The sequence below is a fragment of the Aethalodelphis obliquidens genome, unplaced genomic scaffold, assembly GCF_003676395.1.
Source record: "Aethalodelphis obliquidens isolate GAN/ISIS:26980383/991018 unplaced genomic scaffold, ASM367639v1 scaffold28, whole genome shotgun sequence".
Classification (NCBI taxonomy): domain Eukaryota; kingdom Metazoa; phylum Chordata; class Mammalia; order Artiodactyla; family Delphinidae; genus Aethalodelphis; species Aethalodelphis obliquidens.
Genome location: NW_020837972.1, coordinates 2,197,452 through 2,225,438, shown reverse-complemented (window position 1 = coordinate 2,225,438; position 27,987 = coordinate 2,197,452). Strand labels below are relative to the sequence as shown.

General features: G+C 42.5%; 2 protein-coding genes across 3 annotated transcripts in view; both read left to right on the top strand.

The window, feature by feature from the left end:
• The window catches only part of EMID1 (EMI domain containing 1), a 51,882-nt gene extending 47,415 nt beyond the window's left edge, over nt 1-4,467 (top strand). Inside the window, exon 17 of the mRNA XM_027124379.1 lies at nt 4,431-4,467. The gene's annotated coding sequence lies outside the window, so the exon portion shown is untranslated. The remainder of the gene's footprint in view (nt 1-4,430) is intronic.
• On the top strand, nt 38-27,987 carry EWSR1 (EWS RNA binding protein 1). 2 transcript variants are annotated; one of them, XM_027124376.1, is made up of 17 exons: nt 38-125; nt 4,431-4,467; nt 4,605-4,656; nt 5,903-6,026; nt 11,190-11,376; nt 13,625-13,792; nt 15,876-16,087; nt 17,007-17,187; nt 19,944-19,978; nt 20,506-20,538; nt 20,817-20,935; nt 24,533-24,662; nt 25,439-25,561; nt 25,925-26,087; nt 26,459-26,556; nt 27,169-27,421; nt 27,585-27,987. In XM_027124376.1, the coding sequence occupies exons 1-17, from the start codon at nt 113-115 to the stop codon at nt 27,622-27,624; spliced, it is 1,968 nt and encodes a 655-aa protein (XP_026980177.1). In that variant the 5' UTR covers nt 38-112; the 3' UTR covers nt 27,625-27,987. The 2 variants fall into 2 exon arrangements, with proteins under 2 accessions (XP_026980177.1, XP_026980176.1); XM_027124375.1 differs by having other exon boundaries at nt 19,941-19,978.

The following is a 27,987-nucleotide window of genomic DNA, read 5'->3' as shown; positions in this document are numbered from 1 at the left end:
GGCCCGATGGTAGCGCCCGAGGTTGCGGGTTTCGCGCCTGCGCAGTGCGGCGCCTAGAGGGAAAGCGAGAGGGAGACGGACGTTGAGAGAACGAGAAGGAAGGAGAGAGAAAATGGCGTCCACGGGTGAGTGTGGTGGAACTGCGGTCGCTCCGGCGACGGCCGGGATGCCCAAATTGGGGGCCGCTTGTTTCTCGGGGTGGCCGGGATGACTGAGTGGACCTGCCAAGAAGGGCGTGAGGTACCCGTCGCGGCTCGAGAAGCTCGACGGCCGGCGTCTCCCTCCGCTCCCTCCCCTCCCCCAACTGGGCAGGCCGGTTCTGGAACCTTCTGGCGCCCCCCGCGCGCGGGGGGCTCGAGGCGGCGGGTACGCGCGGGCCCTGCTTTGGTCTCCATTGTGTGATGGCCGTCGGGCCCCGCGCCCTGGGCAGCCCGCCACGTGGGCGGGGCCTGTGGCCTCTGGGCCCCCGCGTGGGGGTGGGGGGAGGGTTCGGCTAGGCTTCGGGCCCGGCACCCCGAAACCGGAGGTGGGGGGGGCCGGCGGCGGCTCGAGAAGCCGCAGGCCCGCTGACCCTCTGACTCTCCCCACCCCAACCCCATTTCCAGGGCGGCAGCCCAAGCCCGAGCGCTTCCTCTGCCTCACCGAGAAGATGAAGGAAAAAAGCAAATAAACAAAAAAGGTTTCGCGGATTTGTGAGCCGAGGGGCGCCGACCTATGAGCGGGAGCCCCGTCATTCTTAAAGCCGGGTCGGCTGGGGCATCCGGGGCCGCAGAGCTGCGTCTAAGGCGGGCTCCAACCCCCAAGCCGAACTTCTGCCCGAACTGGGGTTTAGACGGAGTGCCCCCCCGCTCCTTTACAGCCCCCCAATCGGCTGCTTCTTCGGGATTCGGTTTTTACCGTTATTAATTCTCCTTACCGCCCCAAAAGGCAATTCCCAGAGCCATTTTTCAGCAAACGCCGAGGGAGATTTTTTGTATAAGGCCAACCCGGATCGTGTGGCCAGAAATCCCCACCGAAAGAAATTTCTGGCCTCTTTGACTTAGGGGAAACAAAAGGCCCCAGTCGGCGTTTGAATTATACTTAAGTAATCGTTTCGCACGTTTATTCGCTTAGGTTAAGCCGAGAGGCTTGTTTATTTCGTGGACTGATAGAAGAGAGCGGAAGGAGGCGCGGACTGGACTTTGAAAGCCCGGGGTGGGAGCTGGAATATGATGTCTGGGGTGGTCCTTGACGCCCGGAGTGTGTAAGAGAGTAGCCTAAACGTGGCCTGCGGTTTGCAGCCTATTCCTGCACTAACTTGTGGTTATTGGTTGAGTGGGGCATTTTTGCCTCCGGGGGTGTTCTTAGGCAGCCTGACTCCAGGCCTTAAGAAGCAGTTGGAGAAGATGGAAGATGGGAAAAGCTCTGGGTCCTTCAGAGTTTTAATTTGAAAAGGGTCCAGAATCCAGCAACGGAATGACAGTTTAAGAACTCTCCGCAACTATGTAGTCAGTAAACAAGCAGGTAGATGCTGGCTGTTAGTGCCAGGGTACAGAGTGCCCCTAGAAGAAAGAACTCTGAAATAACCACAGTCTTACACACATCTTGGTGGGAAATGGTTTCCTCAAAGCCCTTTCCACCTTCCTCTTCCCTGCAGTGTTAGGATTTTGTAAGGAGGAGTGCTACTCTCCCTTCCCTGTTAACGTTTGGGGAGTAAATATGAGTGTTCAAATTTGTGTGTGGCTGGACTTGCCCCTTTTTCGTTCTACTTTGCTCAAGCTCTTTTTACTGGTAACCACCACATACTATATTAGAATTACAATTATGGATTATGAAGACACACAGTAGTAGGCCTGGCTGGGGGCCCTTTGCTGGGGGGGGGGTCACTAACTTATCTGGACTTTGGTTTCCTTTCAGTCCAAATGAAGGGGTTAGGCTAGACCTTTTAAGAGCTTTTTCAGCCTTTAGCTTCTGACCTTACAGCAAAGTATTTTGGCTCCCACAAAGTTGTCCCATAGTGACTTTAACTCATGATGTTAGTCTGAAGCTCTAAATCTCTGCAGTTTCTTGATCATGACTGCCTTAAAGTATCTAAAAGCCACCACCTTCGGTAATGTTAGTTGTTTTTCCTCCTCATGTGTAGCATATATAGAAAAGTACCTAGAGTATATGTCCACTTTATCGAAGAATTACAACGCGAACTCCCAAGTGACCACCATTCAGAGCAAGAAATAGAACATTGTCAGCACTCTGGAGGTCCCCCACCCCCACCCCAGTCACAGCCCCTTCTCTCCTCAACCTGTCCTGTATTTTTAGTGTAGTCTTCAGCTGCAGATTTGGTAGTTAAAAAAACAAAACAAAACAAAATAACTGCTAAAAAATCTGACAAATGTGTAACTGTAGATTTTTGAGGCCATATAATGTTTGTATGCTGTAGGTAGATACTAAGTTCTCATGAAGCACATTTGCCACTTCCTGTAGCCCACCAATATGGGGCTAAATCAGCTGGTTTCCCATGGATCTGAGATCATTCCTTGTTCATGTCAGCTTCGCCACTTTGATGTTTTACATAACTGTTCTTGTGTAGCAGTCCTCTTGCAGACATTGAGCTTACATGTCAGCTATTTAGAATCATTTCTCATACAGAAGCCTCTGCAGAAGGTAGTTTGAAGTATTTGATTTTTGATGCTTCATTGGTATGTTTATTTTGTAACTACAACATGGAAGAAGTGATTTGCATTTAGTTTTTTATATGTCACATACAGAGCTAAGATTGTCTTGAACAAATCAATTTGTTCATTATACATAGCCTTTGGCCGTTGATTTGATAATGTTGATGATTCAGGGTTCTGAGTTAAGGGTGTACAGAGGAAGGAAAGTGGTCAAGTGAAGTGTAGAGAGACGAAAAATGAGCTAAGTTAAAGAGATGGATTCAGCAAAATGCTCTGGGGGCAAGCCAGGTGAACTGTGAAGCAGGCTTTGAATGGAGTGGGGTTAGAAACCCCTCCACAAAGAGCTGTCAACTGTTGCTTTCAGGTGAGGGACTATTTTCTGATTGGAGAAGAAAGGACCCTTTGGTCTGCCTTAATGACAGTGTTGCCTTATAGAATAAGATACATAGTTCTTGTGGAGAGCAAAGAATTGGACAGAAAAAAAAAAGAATTGGGCAGGATTTTTTAAAAATAATTACTTTAACTTCTTTAAAAATATGTTTGATTCAGTAGTGCCATGAAAACCTCTTAACCATTTTGTTCTCTGTTTTCACTACTTGCAGACGCCTCAGTGGACCAGAGGGGTTTTTTTGTTTTCATTTTTAGTCCTTTTTTGTGCGTGTTGTAAATTTCTTATGAAAAGGAAAGTTGTAGGAAGCTTTACTTAGAGAGGAGAGGGGAAGATAAGTTGTTTTGTTTTTTTTAAGTTGAAATCACTTGAGTTTAAAAAGATGATGTTACCTAAAACCAAGTTATTCCCCCAAAGATTAAATGCTTTCTCCTCTGCCAGTTGTCATGATTCTGCCTTGACTGCTTCACTTGTACTTACAATGTGTCTAGTTTTTTAATTATTCTGCAGATGTAGCCCTCATATAGACAGCAAACCCTTTAAAACACTGGATTGAGATGATTGTCCTCTTGTTTTCTGCCATTTCATTTCACAGTCCTCCTAGGGAATTATGGTTGGTCTAACTTGCTAAAGTGAGAGAGTGATTTTTTTTTTTTAACTAGTTTTTGAGGAGATGTAGCTACTGGTATAACCATTCTGGTGTTAAACATTGTTATATTGTTGCATGCCTCCTTTTTATATGAAGGTAAAACTTCCGATCCTCTTGAGTTTATCTTGTTCTCCTGTTAGTTTTAGGATGATGATCATATATTTGAAATGACAGCCTACGGTTAAGGGAAGTTTGTAGTCATGGGAACATGCAAAGTATCTTTGCCAAATCAGATGATCTTGACCTCATTAGCTGGCACTTTGTTAAAATTTTCTGTTTAACTGGCTCAGATTTTTTTAGTTTGGTGTTGAAAGATAAGAGGTACTCATTTGGACCTGTGTTGTCCTGTAGGTCCTCTCAATACCGTGTTTTTTTTTTAATATATTTATTTTATTTATTTATTTTTGGCTGTGTTGGGTCTTCATTGCTGTGTGTGGGCTTTCTCTAGTTATGGTGAGCGGGGGCTTCTCTTGTTGTGGAGCACAGGCTCTAGGCACACGGGCCTCAGTAACTGTGGCGCACGGGCTTAGTTGCTCCACGGCATGTGGGATCTTCCCAGACCAGGGCTCGAACCCGTGTCCCCTGCATTGGCAGGCGGATTCTTAACCACTGTGCCCCCAGGGAAGTCCCTCAATACAGTTTTTAAAATTCATCTTCCTGCCACCTGAATTCCTTCCCCCCTTTTTTCCTTTCTCCTTGTAAACGTTGGCTTCACACTATTTTCTCTCCTTGTTTTCTCTAGATTACAGTACCTACAGCCAAGCTGCAGCCCAGCAGGGGTAAGTCGAACTTTTACAGCAGTACCTTGGGTGTGATTCGTTGTTTTTTAGAGTACAGAGCCTCCTTTAATTGTAGAGGATTTAGTAATGGAATCTGGATTTCTATATTCAGTTCTTGCATTTAATTTCTCTTACAGCTACAGTGCTTACACCGCCCAGCCCACTCAAGGATATGCACAGACCACCCAGGTAATCTTTAAGATAATTATTTGTGGCTGCATCCCCAAGTTAAATATTTCCATCAGCCATTGAAACAATAGCTAGCACAAATCTTTTTCAGAAATTAGGTAGTAGAAGAGTATAATGTGCTTGTAATCATAAAATACACAGGCGTTTAAACTTTCACAGTGGGAGTGCCATTGTAATGAAACCATCCTCAAACTGGGAGTTGCTAGCTCTCCTTTCCTCCCTAGTATGGTTTCTCAAGTTAGGTGTTTTGCTCCATGCTTGTTCCTTCTACATATTTTGTGTTTAAATTTATTTAACTTAATCATACAGCAGTTCTGCAGAGGAAGGTGATATTATGACATTTTGCAGATGAAAAATTGCAGTGCATAGATATTACACCATTCGCCACTGGTCACACATTAAGTGATGGGTTAACTCTTATGGGTGCCTAACTATAGGGCTTTTGAGCTCTTTCTAGTACGTGAGTCTATTCTAAAGTCTAGGCTAACAGATACTAGAAATTAGCCACCTAGTGTTCTCAATATCATCTCAAGTTCTGAAATGGTCTGTGGCATAAAATGGATACAGTAGCTCTGCCATGGAAACATTATAGGACAGGCAGAATGTGATGTCTCTGGCTGATCTTACATAACTGGTCATTCACATCTAGAATGTGATCTTGCTAATACCTGAAAAAACAGTTCATTCCTTGCCAGGTTTTAAGTATTACTGATGTCCAGGTTCAGAAGACAGCAGTCTTGCTGTCTTAAGAAGACATGCAGCGTTCTTGTTCATTTTCTTTGAAGTGGTATGATAATTTTAAAAATTTTGTCTCAAGCTGAAAATATAGTTTTCAAGATTGTCTGACAGATTTTAGTCCCGTTTTCATTTTCGTTGTTCATTTTATCTTCCTAGCATTTGTTTCCGTTTGCTAAAACTGCTACACTAAGTGCTGGCAATTATACACCTGTTCCCTCATTGTTAATCATTTGAGGGCATCTTGTTAATCTCCTGTATCGTTAAACTGTGGTTTTGCCTGATTATCTCAGGAACTTTTTTGTAGTTTACGAAAATATGAGTGGATTAGATAAGGAGAAACAAGCATTCATGATACTGCGATCACTTGTCTGGTTTTTTTTTAACCTTTTTATTAGAAAGCATATTTTTGACTTTGGTTTTCCAATTTAGGAACTTAGAAGTCAGTCCATTTTATTGCTAAAATGCAAGATTCATATATGAAGTTCTTAAATCCATTTTCTTTGAGCAGGCATATGGGCAACAAAGTTACGGAACCTATGGACAGCCCACTGATGTCAGCTATACCCAGGCTCAGACCACTGCAACCTATGGGCAGACCGCCTATGCAACTTCTTATGGACAGCCTCCCACTGGTAAGACTCTAGAGAGACTTTGGGGTTACATTAGCTAGGGTGTTTGCTAAGAAGCTTGTTACTTGTGCTCTTGGGTGTATATTCTGGTTGATACCTTGGCGTTTGGGAATCCTTTATTCTTAGGAGGAGCTGGGGGTTTTTGTTTTGTTTTTTTCCTTTTCATTATATTCTCCTTGAGGGATCTCTAATAGAATGTGGGTGGGATAAATTCCAAGGGAAAAAAGAACTTTTCATGCTAGCTATTTTATACAGTGTATTGAGTAATCTCACGACAAAATAGAGAATATATAAGAGATTGTGCTAATGCTAATACTGGGAAAGAATGAGCCTTCTTAAACTGAGCTGCTTAAAAATCAAACTGATTTTCACATCTGTTTGCTTCATCTGATAGTGTGCCCTCTACTTTTTGTTTTGTGCTTTCCACAGTAGAAGGGACCAGTACAGGTTTGACTATCCTGCTCATTCTTGCATGGGAATTGCTTTCCATCTTGTCTAACCCTGTAATGTTAACCCTTTAGGTGTTTTCATTTGTTTAACCCTCAAACTTTCTAACATCACACACAATAAGGTGCTAATGGAAAACTGCTTCAGGTGCCATTCGCAGATTCATGTCCCTTTTCTTTATGTGATTTTGGGAAAGGTTTCGCTTTTTTATTTTACATTATTTTGTGTCAAGCCTTAATAATAGTTGTTCACCTTCTCAAAGGTATTTCAGGTGACTACTCCCCAGCTGATTTCCCCCTATTCCCTGAAGGATAGATTGCATGATTAGATTTATTCAGAGGAACAGATTGCCACCTTGCATGTATTATGTTTGTCTGTTGGTTGGCTTCCGGTCCAGACACATTTTATTTTCTGTTTAAATGTTAATGAATTATTTTAATCCATAGTATGTCTTAAATATATATGTAACAGCATTCCAGGGAGCAAAAAAAAAAATTATTTTAAGAATTAGAATAAATTGTATCCTAATAATGGGGTTGAAATGGAGCCTGTGAAAATTTTACAATAACTTTTTTATGTTTGGTGCTGTGTGACATTTCAGGATCCCTACCTTTAAGATGTAAAAACTTTGATTTTTCAAACTATCTTTAATCCCAAGTTATATATGGTCTATCAGAGTCATTAGTAGGGAGAAACCCACCTGTAATTTATCTCACTTCGTGACAATGTCCTGGATTTGATGGGAAGTATTTCCTAATCTATCTCATTAATGCATATCATTGAATAGGATGGGAAATGTTTAAACTTTCTGTGGGTGTTGGCAACTGTAGGAAGAGGTGGAACTGAGACTCTGCAGTTTGTATTTTTAGCACAGGATTTTGAAATTGTGAGATGAACTTTACATTTTCAAGCTATTATGTTTTTAATGAGATGTAATTGACATATAACATTAGTTTCAGGTGTACAACATGATTCAATATTTGTGTATGTTGTGAAATCACCACAGTAAGTCTAGTTAACATGAATTACCACACATCTTTTTGATGAGAACTTTTAGGATCATCTGTCTTAGCAACTTTCAAATATACAATACAGTATTGCTAACTGTAGTCATCATGCTGCACATTACATCCCCATGACTAATTTATTATAGCTAGATGCTTTATATCTTTTTGACCTTAACTAATTTTAAAAATAAGTATCATCTGAAGTAATACAGCTTAGATCTAGCCTTTGGAGCCTTTGGATCATTTTATAAGAACATGATAAAGTCATTTATAGGAAATACAGTAGTCTTCTAGATTCTGTGGAGCCATGTTTTCACTTTGTAGTTTATGGAAGACCCTTCATATCTCCCCAAATTCTTCCATCAGCTCTTGGAGTGTAGGAACTAAAATTAAACCTAGTGAGCAGATTGAGGCTGAACCAAACCAAGCAGGACCCTGACAGTAGTAAGTAGGTTCAGGAACACTTAATGCTTTTTTCCTTACCTCTTACTGTCTTTACACATAAAAGTCATTAGATAGGGCTTCCCTGGTGGCGCAGTGGTTAAGAATCTGCCTGCCAATGCAGAGGACATGGGTTCGAGCCCTGGTCCGGGAAGATCCCTCATGCCGTGGAGCAATGAAGCCTATGCGCTGCAACTACTGAGCCTGCGCTCTAGAGCCCATGAGCCATAACTACTGAGCCCACGCGCTGCATCTAAAGCCCGCGCGCTCTAGAGCCCGTGCTCTGCAACAAGAGAAGCCACCACAATGAGAAGTCCGCACACCACAACAAAGAGCAGCCCCTGCTCGCTGCAACTAGAGAAAGCCCGCACACAGCAATGAAGACCCAACACGGCCAAAACTAATAAATAAATTTATTTTTAAAAGAGTCATTGGATAGTTATTGAAAGAAATATATAAAAAGACACTTATAGAATATTTTAAAATTAAGCTTCATGAGAGGGAGCTATATAAATCTCAACTCTTAATTGGAATAGAAATCTTAGACTTTAGTTTTTACCATTGAAGTTGAACAAAAATTCTGGTTGGTTTGTGTGATGTTTCTTACTACCCTTTTCCTTAAATTTATCAACACATAGTAGATATGTTGTCTTTTTGCTATTGGTCTTTTTTATTGTCATTAAATCATTTTGCTCTGTTAATTTTTGCTCATTTTGATTGGCTGCTTGTGCGGGTACTACAATTAATTAAAAGATTATTAATTTTCGGGCTTCCCTGGTGGCGCAGTGGTTGAGAGTCCGCCTGCCGATGCAGGGGACGCGGGTTCGTGCCCCGGTCCGGGAAGATCCCACATGCGGAGCGGCTGGGCATGTGAGCCATGGCCGCTGGGCCTGCGCGTCCGGAGCCTGTGCTCCGCGACGGGAGAGGCCACAGCGGTGAGAGGCCCGCGTACCACAAAAAAAAAAAAAAAAAAAAAGATTATTAATTTTTGAAAAAGATGATTAATTAACCAGTGTCTATTTGTGTAATCTTTAGCACTGCAAGGCTCTGTTGCTGGATACTTCTATGACACGAGTTACTGCCCTTGTCACTTTTTTTTGTTGTTGTTTTTTAATTGTTCTTCTTATAAATCTTTTTTTTTTAACTGTATTTATTTATTTTTGGCTGCATTGGGTCTTTGTTGCTGCCTGTGGGCTTTCTCTAGTTGCCGCAGGCGGGGGCTACTCTTCGTTCCGGTGCGTGGGCTTCTCATTGCGGTGGCTTCTTTTGTTGCGGAGCACGGGCTTCAGTAGTTGTGGCTCGCGGGCTCTAGAGCACAGGCTCAATAGTTGTGGTGCACGGCTTCGTTGCTCTGCAGCATGTAGGATCTTCCTGGACCAGGGCTCGAACCCGTGTCCCCTGCATTGGCAGGCAGATTCTTAACCACTGCGCCACCAGGGAAGTCTTCTTCTTGTAAATCTTATAGATGGCCTGTCATGTAGGGGGAAAAAAATCTGTGTAGGAGTAATAGGGTAGGTGGAATTAGATTCCAGTTAAATAAATGAGTGCTTTATGTGGTTGACATTAGGATTCTGCAAAGAACTTTTAAGTTAAATAAACAGTTTAGATGAATAATATGCCAACTTGAAAAACTTCCAGTGCTTGGGGCTCCCTGTTTGAGAAGGAAATACGTGTATAATTAATTTCAGAATTTCCCTAAAATGTTTGGGATGGAGAAGAAAGTAGTATACTCTGTGCTACAAAAGATGACACTTTAGATTGTACAAAGGGAAGTTGGTATTTGTTTTTGGCTATTTGTTGGTATTTGGCTAAGTTGGTATTTGTATTTATTTTTGTGTGTATAGTGAGGACACTTTATTCTAACTGAAGTTTAAGTACTAAAACATTTTTATTTTAGTGAGATTTGGGTTTTTCTTTGATGGACATAAATGCTGACAGCTAGACCCAACTTTTTATTGCATGGCTTACTTGTGCTCATTGACCGTGAGGGAGGAGTAGGAGGGAGGGAAGCCAAGCACCAGGAAAGGTTATAATACTTCTTGTAGAAAAGGGACGCAAGTTAGGAGCTGCAGGTCCAGGGGTGGGAGTTGTCACATTCCAAGCCCAAGTTCCAGATGAAAGGGCATGGATCCCAGGAATTCCCTGGCAGTCCAGTGGTTAGGACTCCAGGGTCTGGGTTCAGTCCCTGGTCAGGGAACTAAGATCTTGCAAGCCGAGCAGTATGGCAAAAAAAGAAAAAGGCATGGATCCTGCCTGGTTTGGCAGAGGCAGGAACTAGGGAAAGAGCCTAGCTTGGTCTCTGCACACCTGTGACAGCAGGTCTGTAACATTTGGTTAGGGAAATAGCAAGGGGGCTGCAGAGTCCATCTCCAGTATTGCTGAGCAGGAAAAAGACTCATTTGCTTGCGGTGGGTAAATAAGAAATGGGGTGGGTAATTTGATGACCGGCTTAGAATCTCAAATGGTTTTATTATGTGAAAAACATTTACCTTTTCATTGTTTATTTTGGGAATGTTAACTTTAATTTAAAATAATTTATCAGAAAAGTTAAATACGGAAAGCCTTTGTTGGTCATGTACATAAGCAAATATAATTTGTAGTATGTCTTTATTACTAATGTGCCATTTCAAATCTTAGTGCCGGTAACAAGCATTTTCTTAGTTGTTTGTTACCCGAAACAAAATTAGCAGTTCTTAGAGTGTTTAATCAATTGTTAACATCTCACTGAAAATTAAACACATGTTCTCTGCAATTTCCAGTTTCCTTAAACATGAACTGCCCATGATGCTTGGGGTTGAAAGCAGATAGTTCCAAATGATAGGTTTTAATGCTAAAACTTGTACCTGGATCATTATTCTATAGCTACTTAAAGATGTTGTGTCATTTGCCTTTTACCTCCCTTTCTGTGACATTTTATTCCTGTTGGATTATAGAATTAGTGAAAGCAGACTTGTCCCCTATTGAATGCTTTCGAGGTGGGGGCAAAAGGAGCCCTTTTTTCTATACCAGCACTTTCTGTGGCCTACTCTCTCTCCTTTCTTTTAGGTGTGGTTTAGAGCAAAAGAGACAGTGCTTTGCTGAAAACTGAGTATTTTCAGAGAACTTAGGCTTTAAATATTGGTTTGTTGCTATTTTTACTGAAGGGGAAATATTTAAAGGAGCTAAATATCATGATGGTTGAAAGTAGGTGGTTTACAGATTGTCCTGTTAATGAGTGTCTAGGCAGGTCTCTGAGGAGCCAGAAATCTAACGTAGCTCTCCTTTATTCCAGGATATTCTACTCCAACTGCCCCCCAGGCATACAGTCAGCCTGTCCAGGGGTACGGCACTGGTGCTTATGATACCACCACTGCTACAGTCACTACCACCCAGGCCTCCTATGCAGCTCAGTCTGCATACGGCACTCAGCCTGCTTATCCAGCCTATGGGCAGCAGCCAGCAGCCACCGCGCCTGCAAGGTAAGGCCCCCTCACCTACTCCTAACACAGCATCCTCAGGCTTTCAGAAAAGAGAGCAAGCCTCACTTAGAGAATGTATGACTTGGTTCCTTTGTAATGCTTACTCACATACTTAGGTGTTAATTAATTGTTCTTCACCCGCTACAGTCACACCACAAACAGTACTCTTCATTTAGTAGAGAAATGGTGCCATCCAGGGGCCAAAATGAGGAATGTCACTGAGTGGGTTGTCTAGTTTCAGAAGAGTGGACTTTTCGGTAGGAGGAAGCTGGTTATTTACTTTGCTAAACCCAGAAGAAAATTGAGTGTGGTTTCCTCACAACAGAACAACTGATAGAATTGTACTTTGATGCTTTTACCTTTGGTTTTATTGACCCTGTAAATGGGTAACACCTTTCTCTTTGGGAAGAACACTAGTTCACAGTTGGGATGGGGGTAGAATCATGTGGTTCAAGAAATAGTCACACGATCCAGTTGTCAGTAAAGGGTATATCCATATCCAGAAGTCAAATGTCGGTGACATGATTTTCTCTATATTATGTATTGGGTTGGTAATCTAACTATCCCAGGCAAGTATGAATTCTTAACTGGGTGTCCTGCTATAGGGTGAATATTTGAGCAGAGTTCATACTCCGTGACTGATTAGCAAGTAAACAGTATTAATTATTACTTAACAGAAGATTTCAGGTCTTTGCTTTAGGCAATGCACTTAGGTGGCTTCTGCATACAGTCTTGAAGGAACATTGAATTCTGGTTTGAAAGAAGACTTTTTAGGGAGTAAACAAGAGATCAACTTGTAACCTAGACTTTTTGTCTGCTGTAGAGGTAAGAAATTAGCTCTGGCAAACACTCATGAGATTACTTCTAAAATGCACAGTGAGTAATCAGAGCTACTTGGTAATTTACCTCTTCTAGACAGCCTGTGCAGTGGTTAGTGTTAAGCTGATTCCTGTAGGGTCCCAATTCAGTTGACCTAGAGTGTTCTCAGATGTTTGAAGTCCCATTTGATGCTCCATTGCAACAGTATATCCAAGCCATAGCTGGGGGGCGGGGGTATATACTAATTGGTCTTTGAATAAATCATCCTTTTTGATTCCTTTTAATTTTTCGATCGTTAACACTTTATAACAGCTGTCTTGTGATCAGTGATAGCTACTCCCTTTTCCCCTAGAAAGAGGGGCCTTGTGACCCGTTTCAGCTCTTTGGAGAAACCAGTGCTTCCACATCCTCCCTGGTCTGCCTGCTGATTCTTGGGCTTTGCTTAAAATAGCATATGCTCACTTTGCTACAACCCTGTTATAAACTGTTAACGTAAAGGGATAATAGAAACCTTTTTTTTTTCCTTGGGATTAAGATTGGTTTTCGTCATTTAACAAGGATATTTTCCAGTTCACCTGAGCGTGAGAGGAGTGTGTGTGTTTGTCTGTCTCCATCCCTATGTGTGTCCCTGCCCTACTCTGGTATTTCCATTATGGAGACTGAGGCAGGGTTAGATTAATTTATGGCAGTTCAAGTTAGGAAATGTTTTTTTCAGGTCTGTTCTTAATAGATGAGAAACATAAAAAGAGACATAAACCCACAGATTGTCCAAACTTATAAATGCCATGGACTTTTGTAAATGTTACTCTGACCCAGAATTTGCATTGTTAAAGTTTCTTGTTTGTCTTTAATGGTCCTTTTTGAGAAAAGGCATTTTCTTACCGAGCAAACCACGTCCCCTCCCACATCTCTTAAATGGGCAGCACAAAGTATTGTAACTGCCTTTTTTTTTTTTTTTTTTTTTTTTTGCGGTACGCGGGCCTCTCACTGTTGTGGCCTCTCCCGTTGCGGAGCACAGGCTCCGGACACGCAGGCTCAGTGGCCATGGCTCATGGGCCCAGCCGCTCCGCGGCATGTGGGATCTTCCCGGACCGGGGCACGAACCCGTGTACCCTGCATCGGCAGGCGGACTCTCAACCACTGCGCCACCAGGGAAGCCCGTAACTGCCTTTTGTAGCTGCTGATATGGAATGAATGGAGCATGTTGATGTCTCTTCTGTGGATGAGATTAAGTCTCCCCCATCTTTAGTGTTGTCTTCCAGCAGAAACAGTTGGACCGACATTGGGTTTTGATGTAGTTCGCTTTGCAATTGTATATATTTCCAAGCTCAATACTAACATTGCTTATTGCTCATAGATTGTAGAGTTCTTACCCAAGAATTTTGTGGTTGAGAAAAAAGAAGTCTCACTTTTTTATTTCTCCTTTTAGACCGCAGGATGGTAACAAACCCGCTGAGACTAGTCAACCTCAATCTAGCACAGGGGGTTACAACCAGCCCAGCCTAGGATATGGACAGAGTAACTACAGTTATCCCCAGGTACCTGGGAGCTACCCCATGCAGCCAGTCACAGCACCACCATCCTATCCTCCTACCAGGTCAGTCTTCTCATTCTTGTTCTTGCGTCCAGTGAGCTAGTAGAATAACAAAACAGATTTTTTTCAGGCTGACCAGCTTGCTTCTGCTTCCTCAGGTGGGCTATGTTATCTGACTCTGTCAGTGATAAGCCTGACCACATATTGTACATTAAAACCTCAGTCCTAAGTTCTGATAGCAGTGCCTGACAGTCAAAAACTCTTCTCTCTAAATACGTTTTTATCACTCTAGGTTTTTTCTTTGAATTTTTTTCTTTTAGTTTATTCAGTTGAGAAACAATGAAAGCAGGTAAACAGAACCACAGAAGCCACATTCTCCGATGCATTTGAGCTGGGTAAAGTGCAGGGCATTATTTTTTCGAAAAAAAGAAAGTTCACCTTAATCATTTTATATTTGAAGGTCCGTTTATGCAGCAGGCTTTTTTTTTTAATAAATTTATTTAGTTATTTATTTTTGGCCGCATTGGGTCGTCGCTTTGTGCGGGCTTTCTCTGGTTGCAGCAAATGAGGGCAACTCTTAGCTGCGGTGCGCGGACTTCTCATTGAGGTGGCTTCTATTGCTGCGGAGCACGGGCTCAAGGCATGCAGGCTTCAGTAGTTGTGGCTCGTGGGCTCTAGAGCGCAGGCTCAGTAGTTGTGGAGCACGGACTTAGTTGCTCCACGGCATGTGGGATCTTCCCAGACCAGGGATCTAACCTGTGCCCCCTGCATTGGCAGGCGGACTCCTAACCACTGGGCCACCAGGGAAGTCCATGCACCAGCCTTTTAATGGTTAGGCCAAGGCCCGCCCTTTTGACTAAGAGTTTACTTGTTCTGTATTTTGTCTTACATTAACCACACCAGAAGCTACAATGTCCAGTTTTGGTTTCTTTAAAGTAGAGGAAGAACTGCAAGTTCTCACATTTAATTTGATGCAAGTTTTCAAATGAATTGTCTGAATTGTGTCCTAAAGTGTTAACTTAGTTTTGGTAGAATTAACAGTTCCCCTTTTTGTACTCATTTCATTGGTTTATACATTAAAGTACAGCAGACATGAGCAGGTTTATGAGCCAATACAGCTGACTGGTAAGTGTCTCTGTTCAGCTTGGAGCAGCAGTGGGCAGGGCTCTAGCAGTTCTTCCACAGGGCCCACCCACAGCTGTCATGCTGAGAGCACTTAATCTGGCTAGTGGAATAGGTGCACTTGGTGTGAAGAGAGGCCTTTGAATCCTTACAGCTGTGGTGAGGGAGGTGGTGATACTTAAAATTGTTGTTCTTAGAATTAAAATTGTAAAATGTGTTGTCTTTTTGGTTTTGCATTATGGTTCATCCAGAGTTTAATACCAGTTCTTTCAAGCTTTATTTCTGTGTAAGAATGTATCTTTGTTTAGTTTCCCTGCCCTGTAGTTGACATGTGTGAAGATGAATATCAATGTAATAGTCATCTTTCATACAATGCCTTGATAGTGACGTTTCCTTGTCCATCTTTTCTTTATTAATGCCTGGATTTCGTAGATGATCAGGCATGTCTGAAAGTTTGAAACTGTATACATACCAAAGCAGTTTGAAACTTAGACTTATCCTCAAGAGAAAAGTGGCCAAACACACACCAAGTGGCATTTTAGCTTCAGAAAAATTGTCATCACTCAAGGGAATTATTGGAGGCAGCCTTAGGACTGAATACCGCACTTAACTGCCTCATTTTTCTCAGTGCCTTTTTTGCTGGGGCAACCTTCCCTGGCAGCACATCTGCATATTCTCCCCTTAATACAGGAAGCACCTAAACTCCCCAATTTGCCTTGAATTTGGTTGAGAATAACTATTGTTTTCATGAGGCTGGGGGTAAAGGAGAGGCTCTAGGGTTATACATTTTATAAATGGGTTGTTTTTAATAATATCCCCTCCCTTCCATTCAGAGTTTTATTCTGAATACAAAAATATTTGCTTATTTTAAATTCATTGTATGTTAATATGTAGAAAGTAACTGCATTTTTAAGGATTTCTATGTCATGTACTATTTATGTCTCATGTTTAAGGGACTAGAAAAAATAACAAGTCTCTCCTTCCTAACAAGCTCTTTGTTGTTTTTTTTTTTTTTTACTTTCAGCTATTCTTCTACACAGCCGACTAGTTATGATCAGAGCAGTTACTCCCAGCAGAACACCTATGGGCAGCCGAGCAGCTATGGACAACAGAGTAGCTATGGTCAACAAAGCAGCTATGGGCAGCAGCCGCCCACTAGTTACCCCCCCCAAACTGGATCCTACAGCCAGGCTCCAAGTCAATATAGCCAACAGAGCAGCAGCTACGGGCAGCAGAGTGAGTTGCTAAGAGAGAAAACCAAATAAGAATGGTTATGTTTGGAGTTTCTGAAATGGGGAAATGCTCTTTACTATTGTGTACTTTTGAACTCCAGGATGCATCTTGAAGGTATCATATCCTGGCTAATATCCTGGCTTTTCTCCAATTTAATTGTTATTAGTATGCCTTACAAGAAAAGAGAGTTTGTAACTGACCAGAGAAAATGTTGTAGACTGCCAGCCCTGCTCTCTTTGGGGAGGTTATATGCAGTGAGTGAAGCCAGCATTTCTTATGGCCTGCCCACCCCAGCTTATTAAGAGAGAGTGAGCAGGTAGCTATTGAAGACTACTGCAATTTTGATAGTTAACAAAATGCTATGTTTTGTTTTTATTTACATTCATAAAACAAACCAAAAAAAGTTTCACAGAATGCTTACAGTTTTATGTGGAAAAGCAACCAAAAACTCAAGAAACCGTCTTCACAGTTTAATCTCTTACCTGGATTGTTGTTGTCTTTTAACTAAATTCCATCCTGAGTATGTCTCATTATGACAATGAGATGAGTAGTGCTACTTGATGGAGACTACCCCTTAGCAACCCCCAAAAAACCTGGCTCCATTTTTGTTTCTTGAGTGTGGTTTAAAGAAGCAACTTTTTAAAGACATCTTAGGATACAGAACCCTGTAAACTGTTGACCAGAGTCCTTTTTTTGTTTGGGAGTGGTTTATTCTAGATGAACTATATGAGGTTACTTCAGCCTTAATGAGCCAGTTGTTCTTGTTGAACTTTAAAAAGATCAGGGGTGCTTAATCAGGTGTAAAGAAGATGGTACCTTGGTTTGTGCCTTGCAATTGAGAATTCTATGATTCCAGGAGAAAGTACAACAGGCAGTGGTGTAAATGCTGGTCCACGGCTTACAGATGTGACTCTTTCCTCAGGTTCATTCCGACAGGACCACCCCAGTAGCATGGGTGTTTATGGGCAGGAGTCTGGAGGATTTTCCGGACCAGGAGAGAACCGGAGCATGAGTGGCCCTGATAACCGGGGCAGGGGAAGAGGGGGATTTGATCGTGGAGGCATGAGCAGAGGTGGGCGGGGAGGAGGACGCGGTGGAATGGGGTAAGAGCAAACCTTTTCTCCTTTTACCTAATTTTGTTTCATCCATAGGATTTTCAATGGAAAGAAGGGACTGAAAGACATAAGAAATTTATTTCTGCATTTCCATGGATAATCTGATGAGCCCAAGCCATCTTCCAAAACATGGAAATGTCATCTCTGTGGCATATCTAGAGGCAGTTTGCTTTTTTCAGTGCCAATCTACTTGGTTGGGATGGGGAGAACAAAGAATGGTTTTGAAATTAGAGCTTTCAGTTCCCTTCATGGTTTCCAGAGGTCCAAAGCCTCTGTGGGTAATAGACTTGGGATGGAACACACACAACTCTTAAAACAACCCTAGGTATTTAACTAATTGCTTCTGAATGGTTGTCTTGAAATACCTGGTATATATACTGCAAAAAAGGAATGCAGCTGTCTTCCACAATGTTTGTCCCCAACTTCTGTTTGTACTCGGAACTGTTGAACATAACGGTGAAGATCTTGGTTCCATAACCCTTGAACTATGGCCTGAGGTGCACCTGGTACACAAGAAGTCCAATAGCTTTTTGAAGAGTAATGTATATAATTATGGGATCACTCTTCCCATTGGAGATTTTGAGAAGTCTAAATCGGTTTGACCATTTTAATTGGTGGCACAATCTGGTTTAGAAAACTTTGTTTAGATCAGTAACATAACCCTGCTACCTGTGCCTACCCTTCCCCTCCCTTCTCCCATACCCTCTCCCCTTTCTGGTGTCTATACTTTGATGAAGGTGAGGTATAATGTTGGTTAACATAATCCAGAAGGCTTAGTTCTGTGTGTGTTCTGTCCCTATATAAATAGTAAAAAAGTTATGCAGAATGTTAATGTAGGTATAAATTGGATTTGGTGCCACTGTAGGTTCAAGGAAAAACTGAACAGAATTTCTTTAGAAATGTACTTCAAGATTAAAAAGTTGGTCTCTATTTTTTACATTAGCAATCTGTTTACTATTGAACAATACTGGTTTAAAATACTGTTTTGCATATTCTGCATAACTTAAAACGTCTTCAGTGAAATCTTTATTGGAAGAAAGTCATTTTACAAGAGCAAAAACTTACGAATAATTTGGTATAAAGTAAAATTAATATTCTGATTTGAAGAATGTCATTCCATTATAAAGGTTTCACCTTCTTTATGGATGTTTTAAATAGATGTAGACACTTGAAATCACTATCATCACGTTTCCAATCACCTAGAATCCTAGTATTTTTTGATTGCAAAACCAATTTCAAGTTTATTCATTTTAATTCTCCAGAAGTAATAATTCTACTAATTTTGCTAGACTTTGCTAGTAGAGGGGTTCCCTCTTTCTGGGTGAGAAGTCTCTCCTGAAGCCATAGAAAACATCATGGCTTTCCTCATAGGTTTTTCAACAGACTGTGAAGCAGTCGGTTGGATCCTTTGGGGACAGGACAAGGGCTTTCCCCTCTCCCCTCTTTTTTATTGTGGTGTGGTGATGGTTTTCAGTGTCTTCTGCAGGTAAGGCACTCAATGTTGTTAACATGCCCTTTTCATTGCCTCAGTATTTTGATATTTTCATTGGCTGTTAAACGTGGAAACTTTTTAACATGCTTTGTCGCATTTATATGCTACAGGTTACAAAGTGAGAGCCTTGTATACACTTCAATACTTAAAAAGTACCCGTACTCAGTACTCAGCCGGCAGCATAATGAAAAGTGGGACTAGACACGGTGTCCATATGGAGAGGACAAATATACATAGAATATTTTTAACAAAATGTATTCATTGTATAAATGGAATCCTTCTGTAACTTTGGTAACTGCATACTTGTTGTTTGGTAATGAACCAGAGGAGGTATAATACTCTAGAATTGTGTAACATTAAAGTGTAAACTTTTGTGTTTAAAGAGAGAGAACATTTTATGGTGTGTACTTTTAAAAAGGAAACAAAGCTGCATGCAACAGCTTGAAATTGTATATTCAGGTATTAAAGGTGCAATACTGGTTAGAAAAAGCTCAGGGCCTCCCACTGAGGAGCTGCCTTTATTTAATTTTTTAAAAAAGAAACAGGCCCAATTCATATTTCTTCTCCCTTTAAAATACGTAAGGCGGTGATTTTATACTGCCATTGTCATTGTTTTCAACTGATATGTCTATAAAGTTGCACCCCCATTCCGTGGAGCCTTGGTATTTGTTGTAAATTCTCCTTTCACAGCTATTGTTAAACCCATTAGTGCCCTGAAATGTATGGCTTTATGCTGAAGATCGGCTGGATGCGTCCTCTGGTGTGTGCTGTAGGCCTTTACTTTGGTGTCTCCTGCTTTATTATACTGTGACTTGTTAGGAAGCCCAGGGCCTCACTTGGCTCTCCCCTGGGAGAGGTTGAGGGTGCACCTTTATGAACATGAAAAGATTCAGTTACCCCAGCTTGCTACTTCTCTCCACACCAAGCTCTCCCTGTTTTTCAGCTGACGACGGGGTGGGTGTTTGGGATGTATTTTTCCCCCAATTTGCCAAGTATTGCACTATTAATACCAGCCCCCCGAAATGAAAGGAACCAACCACAGTGGTGTGTACAATCAGACGAGCAAGGTTGTATATAAAGGAAATTTGAGCGAGCTGCCCTGAAGAAAGGCATAGTGACAAGATGAGAGAGATGCATTGTTTGGAGATGTGTTTAGCCAGTGCCCTTCTTCCCCACGAGCCCCCACAAGGCTCAGAGCGGTACTGGCTTTTAAAGGGAAAGGCCTTCATTTCTTCGTTTATCCCCCCAGCAGCGCTGGAGAGCGAGGTGGCTTCAATAAGCCTGGTGGTAAGTTTTTGAGTATTACCATGGATAGTGTTTAAAAAAAATACAGTCAGTATTTAGAAAACTATAATTTTATATTAGTTTCATAAGCGGTTTAAAAATGATCTATACAAAAGAGACTAATGGGTACTGCCGGCATTGTCTTAGGGGTAATAAGGTTAACCTATGGTTACAAAACAAAGGGTAACTTGAAGTATTGAGCAACTGCTTCTGTAATATGGGGGAGAATACAGTTTTAAAGTTTGGTTTATTTGGAGGAAAAAATTTGACTTAAATTTAACACTAATTTGGCACATAAGCATTGAGAGTGTATTTGGTTAATGGTTTAAAAGCAAACCAAAGAAAAAGCAAACCCTAGCAAACCTTTCACAGATGTTAAAGGGGCACTGCTCCATTTTAGCAGTGCGGGTCATTTTGAATTTAATGAAGCCCCATCAAATGGTGGTGTAGTTAGCTATGTGTGTTTGTAAGGTTTGTAGCTTGCAAGACGTGCACTAACAGTATTTTATATGATCTTTCCTGGTTGGCAGGACCCATGGACGAAGGACCAGATCTTGATTTAGGTAACTCCAAATTCCTGATTTTTATATTGTGCTTTATAAATGAATAGCACAGAAGCAAGTGCGTGTTGGGGTTCAACAGCCTGGTAAATCAATGGGATTACTCTTGCTGTCAAGAGCAGTTTGGGGCTTCCTTTATCAAAAATAAACCAAGAGTTCCATGTCATTCTTATTAGTAAGGTTGGTAGTTCTCTTAGCACCAGTGGGCAGTAGTGACCATTGGTTAATAAGCCCTAATGGATACATGACAATAACTCCCTTTGTCTACTTTTCTCTGGAAGGCCCACCTGTAGATCCAGATGAAGACTGTGACAACAGTGCAATTTATGTGCAAGGATTAAGTGACAGTGTGACTCTAGATGATCTGGCAGACTTCTTTAAGCAGTGTGGAGTTGTCAAGGTAAGTAAAAGCGTGACCGTGTGATCTGGCAGATCTTGCAACCACTTCCTTCTGGACTGTCCATATTGTGGTTTGCTCCTTAAAATACAAAAAGCAAAAAACAAAAATTTTTTATAGAAAAGAAATGCTAAACATGATTTAAGCATACTTGATAACTCAGGGTCATTTTTATAATTATCATGTTAATTGTAAGAATACTTTACACGAACATTACTTATTGTGAAATGTAGAATATGACATAGTTTTAAAAATAACCCTTACGTATCCATATCCCCAGCATAGGAAGTACGGCTTTATATGAGTACCTTTGAAGTACCTGGTATATGTCTTCCCAGTTTTACCCCTTCTCTCAACTCCCATCCTGAAATTTATCATTCCCTTTCTTTACTTTATAGATGTGTCCTCAGTAATATTTTGTTTTACATAATTTTTGAAGAGTATTTATTAAACACTATTGTAAGGCAGTATACTGGGAACAAACAGATAAGAACCCTTGGAGTTTACGTATAGTGGGGAACATATTGTAAAAAGGAATATAGTTGTACTATGTTCAGTGATCGTGATTGTTAGGGAGGAAAATAAATACAGCAAGATAGAACAGGGATAAAATGAGGAACAGAGCCACTAGGAGCAGGGAAATAATTTCAGAATAGTGGAGGGAATAGTGAGGCAGGAGCTTGCCTGGTAAGCTCAAAGAAGCTAGTGTGGCTAGAATGGTTTGGTCTGAGCTGGTGTAATGGTGGTGGGGTTACTAATTAGATGAGGAAAACTAAGAGAAACTGGGATTTTGAGAAGGTGGGGGGTCCCTAGGTCAAAATTCCACAAGTCTGGGCATCTGTATTTCATTCATAAATACATCACAAGTTATTCATAAATTCTCTTAACAGGCTGTTTCTAACTTTTTAGTTTATAAGCCATGCTCCAGTGAATGTCCTTGTACCTGTCTCCTGGTGTGCTAGTTTCTCTATTGTGTATATACTTGATTCTTGTTATTCATGGTAGTTAAAAACATTATGCTGAGCCACTGTCCCCGGGGGAAGTATGTACAAATACACACATCTCACATATATTATAATCATAAATTCTAAAAAAATTCATCCTGATAGATCTACTCACTTCATTTTACAAAGAAAAAAAGATTCAGAAATGTGACTTGCCCAAGTTGGTATTCATATTCATCCATCTAGTCCCAGAGCCAGAACTTCTTACAGAACACTGCCCCATCCTCCCAGTCTCTGTCCTCTGGTCTTCTAGAGAGAGTTAGAATGAGAGGGGGAGAGCATCATCTTGTTCCTTCTCAGCTGGGAACATGTGCATCTGGCAACATGTGTTTCACGCTCTGTGCACGTCTGCAAGTAACCACAAAAAGTGCCCCAAGTGTTGATTTTGGTAGGCAAAATACTGATGAGTAGGCAGATTTGCACATTTGAATCCACGGATAATGAGACCCCATTATGTCCAGGTGTAGAACTGCTGGTTCTTAAGATGTGTACAGTGTTTAACCTCAAAATAACTGTCTGGCTGACCAGCTTAGACTCCCACTGGCACTCTGACTGCACACCTGCCACAGCCTCACCGGGAATTGCCTTTTTTTTAATTTGGGTTGTTTGTCCTTTGTTGCAAATACAGGTCTCCCAGTTTGTGGCTCACTTTTTTCTTTTTTTTGGCCGTGCCACACAGCTTGCGGGATACTAGTTCCCCGACCAGGGATTGAACCTGTGCCCTCAGCAGTGAAAGAGCAGAGTCCTAAGCACTGGACCGCCAGGGAATTCCCTGTGGCCCACTTATTCATTTTTTTTTTTGATGAGTAGAAGTTCTTAATTTTACTGTGGTTGAACTTAGAGGTCATTACCTTACTGGTTTGTGTCTTTATTTTTTTCCATTTGCAAGAGCTTTTATTCCGCAACATCTTTTGAAAGAGCCACCTTCTCCCTGGTGGTGTATAATGCTTTCACATAGAAAGTACACCTCTACCTGAAGCTGTTTCTTGGCTGTTTTGTATACTTGGTTAATTTGCATGATCCTATGCTAGTAGCACTGCTAATTACTCTATGCTCGATATTGATACCTAGTAAGGCAGATTCTTCTGTTTTATTCTTTTTCTTCAGAAATGTTTACTCCTTGCTCTATACATTTTATATATATATACATTTTAGAACCAGTTTATGAAGTTCCTTAAAAAACCCCAATTGGAGGAATTCCCTGGCGGTCCAGTGGTTAGGACTCCACACTTCCACTGCCGGGGGCACTCGTTTGATCCCTAGTCAGGGAACTGAGATCCCATATGCTGTGCAGAGCGGCAAAAAACCCACAAAAACCTATTGGATGTTTACTGAACCTGTAAGAATTTTATTTATTTTGGCTGCATCGGGTCTTCATTGCTGCATGGGAGGGCTCAGTAGTTGTGGCACACGGGGTTAGTTGCTCCATGGCATGTGGGATCTTCCCAGAGCAGGGATCCCGAACCCGTGTCCCCTGCATTGGCAGGCGGATTCTTAACCACTGCGGGGAAGTCACTGAATCTATAAGAATTTGACCCATTAACATTGTATTTCTCCATTTATTAGGTCTTTGGTAAAGCCAATCTCCTTAAAAGTTTTGCAGATCTTTTTAGATTTAGATTTATTTTTTAGTTAATGGTATATTTTGAATGGCATTTTCTATCCAGCGATTTTGGTAAATCTTAAATCATATAAGGAGATTTCTCTCTACTTGTGAATATGTTTATTTGGGTATGTGGGGTTTATGCGTAGTTAAGAAAGCAGTGTTTACTATCAAAGTTTTGTAAAATTACAGATTTTAAACTGACATACCCCATCATTCATACCACTATTTCGCCACATTTCCTTTCAGTGTTTATGTGTATGTCCTTTATAAAAACATACGTATCAGCATATATGTATATATATATATATTATATATAACGTATATATCGTAATTTATCTATAAATGCAGGTAAGAGTTTGATCATATGCAAAAAACACATAAAGCCATATTCTTGTGCAGTGTGGCTCTTGAAGTCAAGCCACTTGCATCTGGTGTTGAGCTGAAAAACTAGTCATCTGTTCTGTCTCGAAAAACGGGCTGTGTTGAACTTGAGATAACCAAGATCCTTTTAGAGCACTCACAGCCCTGTATGTTGTACTTAATGATAGTAATTTTTACTTTATGTGAGATGTGTCTTATATGATGGCATCAAAGCCTGCCTGAGTCCTAAGAGGTGGCTGCTCACTGGGTGCCTGTTAGTGTGACCTACAGGGTGTTGGGGCAGGTGCAGGGACACAGGAAGGAAAAGGTGGCTGGGGAGGAATGGGACCTGAAAAGTTCATTTACACAATTTGGAACTTTGGTTTTATGATAAAAGACATCTAAGGGAAAGTCTTCTAAGTACAGATTTGTGGTAGCTATTTAGGAAATAAGTCACCCATAATTCCACCACTCAGATAAACTATAACATCCTTCTGAATGTGTGTCTGGAAAATTGACTGCTTTTTGACAGTAGAGAACTTGGATGGAAAAGAAAAAGAAGAATTTCACATGGATTTTCCCCTGAAAACTATATTCTGGTCACAGCTTCATATGCTATTTTACGCCTAGATAAACAAGAGGACTGGACAACCCATGATCCATATCTATTTGGACAAGGAAACAGGAAAGCCCAAAGGCGATGCTACTGTATCCTATGAAGACCCGCCAACTGCCAAAACTGCCGTCGAGTGGTTTGATGGTAGGAACCCTAGGTCAACAAGGGTGTACTCCTAGCCTTCTTAGCTCTGCCTCCTCTGGGGCACACAGGTGGTCTGGTAGCAAGTGTTGCCTGTGTCAACTTGTGGGTAAAGAAAGGGTCTTGCTCTGATGTATTAATTCTGGCTGTTAAATGTTGTTCTCTTAAAGTGGTTCTAGGGACCGGGGACAGATAGGTTCTCCCTCTGTGTGGCTATAGGACATGGCAGGAAGGAGGACCTCAAGAGCCAGAGGAGCAAGAAGACCCTCTGTCTGCTCCTGGAGGAGCACTGGATGGCTGCTGGGAAGTGCTTGTCACGTGCTCCCCTCAGCCACGTGAGGGCCCGGGCGCTGACCATGGGTTAAGAGATCCCTTACTTTCAGTCATTGTTGTTCAAAGCCTCATGCTAAAGTTGTAATTCTTCTCTAAGGATGTCAGAGGTGCAGAAAGTCCCACAGACACCTCAGCCGTATACATTTGCGTTTACATATATATGTGGCTTTGACATTGATCCTGGAATTTCACTTCGCACAAAAGTGTCAGAAAGTTCTGCCTCTCCTATTTTTTTGTTTTTCTGTTTGTTTCTTTTAAAGGCTTTTCTGGCCTTGCCTAAAAATCTTAGGGAACATCATGGGTGGGCACACTTGATGAAGCAGGAATGGTTGGTTTGATATAGGGGGCGGGGTTGGTGAAAGGAGTCATCTAACCTTGCCTGGTCCCTCAAGGGGACTAAGAGTTGGAAGGTTGGGAGTAATTGGTGTTCTGTTACCTTGTTTCAGGGAAAGATTTTCAAGGGAGCAAACTTAAAGTTTCTCTTGCTCGGAAGAAGCCTCCAATGAACAGCATGCGGGGAGGAATGCCCCCCCGTGAGGGTAGAGGGATGCCACCGCCGCTCCGAGGAGGTATTTACTGGATGCTGTCTCTGGGCTCTTTCTGTGTTGCTTTGGAAGTTTTTTAGTACACTTGTCTTTGAGGAACTTGGTTTCTAGAGTGAAGGCAAGCCCGTTAGCAATACTGAAAAGGTATCTAGATCGATGACTATTGGGAACCACACTGCCTGGGGTTTAGCCCTGGGCTGTTCTCTTCATCTGCCCTCCTCAAGTTGTTGTGGAGCTAACTGCAGTGACTAGCCCTTGGGCCTGTGGGAAAGTATGGGCCAGGTGATGGGGCAGCGACAGCTGTGATCTCTATTTCTGTTTCCCTTCATGAGATGTACGCCTGTAGCAAATCTGGTGCTGCAAAGAGGTGGTTTATGCTTATTGCAGGTCCAGGAGGCCCGGGAGGTCCTGGAGGACCCATGGGTCGCATGGGAGGCCGTGGAGGAGACAGAGGAGGCTTCCCACCAAGAGGGCCCCGCGGTTCCCGAGGGAACCCGTCTGGAGGAGGAAACGTCCAGCACCGAGCTGGAGACTGGCAGTGCCCCAATCCGTATGTACTTCTCGGGGCACACTGATAGCCTACTAGTGCAGTCTCCCTACATCTTGCCCCATTCCCATTCTGGGGAGGCCTGCTGGATTCTTTTCATCCGCAGGAGCGTAATGATGACCATGATGGCTCTGCTGGGGGCGGTGGTGGTACTCGGTCCTTTACTGGCTTGGAGCCTTAGGGAGACAGTCAGAGTCCACTGGACTCAGGCCCACATGGTTTGACTTTGCTGGATCAAACTCTGGTGCTATGTGTGTTGCTGCCTGAGGCTCAAAAGCCGTTTTCTGTGGACTCAGTGATTATGGTGGTTTCTGCTCAGGTGGTGCCTTTACTTGTTCACTTAAGTGATACTGTTGTGATGTAACTTTATGCAGGGGGTGTGGAAACCAGAACTTTGCGTGGAGAACAGAGTGCAACCAGTGTAAGGCCCCAAAGCCTGAAGGCTTCCTCCCACCACCTTTCCCACCCCCGGGTAGGTACCCTCAATTGGCACTAACCTCTTGTGTTGCCCAGACCAGATTGGTGATTTCAGCAAGTTCAGCCCTGGACACTGGGGCTCTTTAAGTTACACGGTTGACCCTTGAACAATGCGGGGGTTGGGGCGCTGGGCCTCTGTGCAGTCAAAAAAAATCCACTTAGGGGCTCCCCTGGTGGTACAGTGGTTGAGAGTCCGCCTGCTGATGCAGGGGACACGGTTCGTGCCCCAGTCCGGGAAGATCCCACATGCCGCGGAGTAGCTGGGCCCGTGAGCCCTGGCCGCTGAGCCTGCGCGTCCGGAGCCTGTGCTCCGCAGTGGGAGAGGCGACAGCAGTGAGAGGCCTGTGTACAGCAAAAAAAAAAAAAAAATCCACTTTCAGCCCTCCCTCCACATCCTCAGATTCTACCAACCTCAGATTAGTACTGTAGTTTATATTAGTGGGAAAAAATCGATGTATAAGTGGACCCATGCACCTCAAACCTGTTGCTGTTGTTCAAGGGTCACCTGTAGTTCCATCAATTCTAAACTGTGACCCCAGCAGATCCTGAGGGGACCTCTGCGTTCACCCATTCTCTCTGTCCTCTCCTGTACTTTCCCTTACCTTAGGCGGTGACCGTGGCAGAGGTGGCCCTGGTGGCATGCGGGGAGGAAGAGGTGGCCTCATGGATCGAGGTGGTCCTGGTGGAATGTTCAGAGGTGGCCGTGGTGGAGACAGAGGTGGCTTCCGTGGCACCCGGGGCATGGACCGTGGTGGCTTTGGTGGAGGAAGACGAGGTGGCCCTGGGGGACCCCCTGGACCTTTGATGGAACAGATGGGAGGAAGAAGAGGCGGGCGTGGAGGACCTGGAAAAATGGATAAGTATGTGGTGGTAGAAACAGCTGTGGAGCACAGGGCCCATTGGGCGGCAGGTCTCACCTGTTCTGTGGGAATGAGGCAAGCAGCTCAGCTCAGGGCTGTGGAAGGGCTTCCTTTCCTCTCCCCATTTTTAACACATTGCCCCTTTTTCCTTTTTGCCCTGCAGAGGTGAGCACCGTCAGGAACGCAGAGACCGGCCCTACTAGACGCAGAGACCCCGCAGAGCTGCATTGACTACCAGATTTATTTTTTAAACCAGAAAATGTTTTAAATTTATAATTCCATATTTATAATGTTGGCCACAACATTATGATTATTCCTGTCTGTACTTTAGTATTTTTCACCATTTGTGAAGAAACATTAAAACAAGTTAAATGGTAGTGTGCCGAGTTTTTTTTTCCTTCTTTTAAAGATGGTTGTTTAACTAAGACTAAACAATGGGAATCCCTTGTGAGCATGCTCAGTATCATTGTGGAGAACCAAGAGGGCCTCTCTAACTGTAACAAACAATGTTCATGGTTGTGATGTTTTTTTTTTAAAATAAAATTCCAAATGTTTATAAACCGTCA

Coding starts and splice junctions, on each gene's coding strand:
- EWSR1 (XM_027124375.1), top strand. Junction 25,562..25,924: donor GCCACCGCCGCTCCGAGGAG/GTATTTACTGGA, acceptor TGCTTATTGCAG/GTCCAGGAGGCCCGGGAGGT. Junction 26,088..26,458: donor GACTGGCAGTGCCCCAATCC/GTATGTACTTCT, acceptor AACTTTATGCAG/GGGGTGTGGAAACCAGAACT.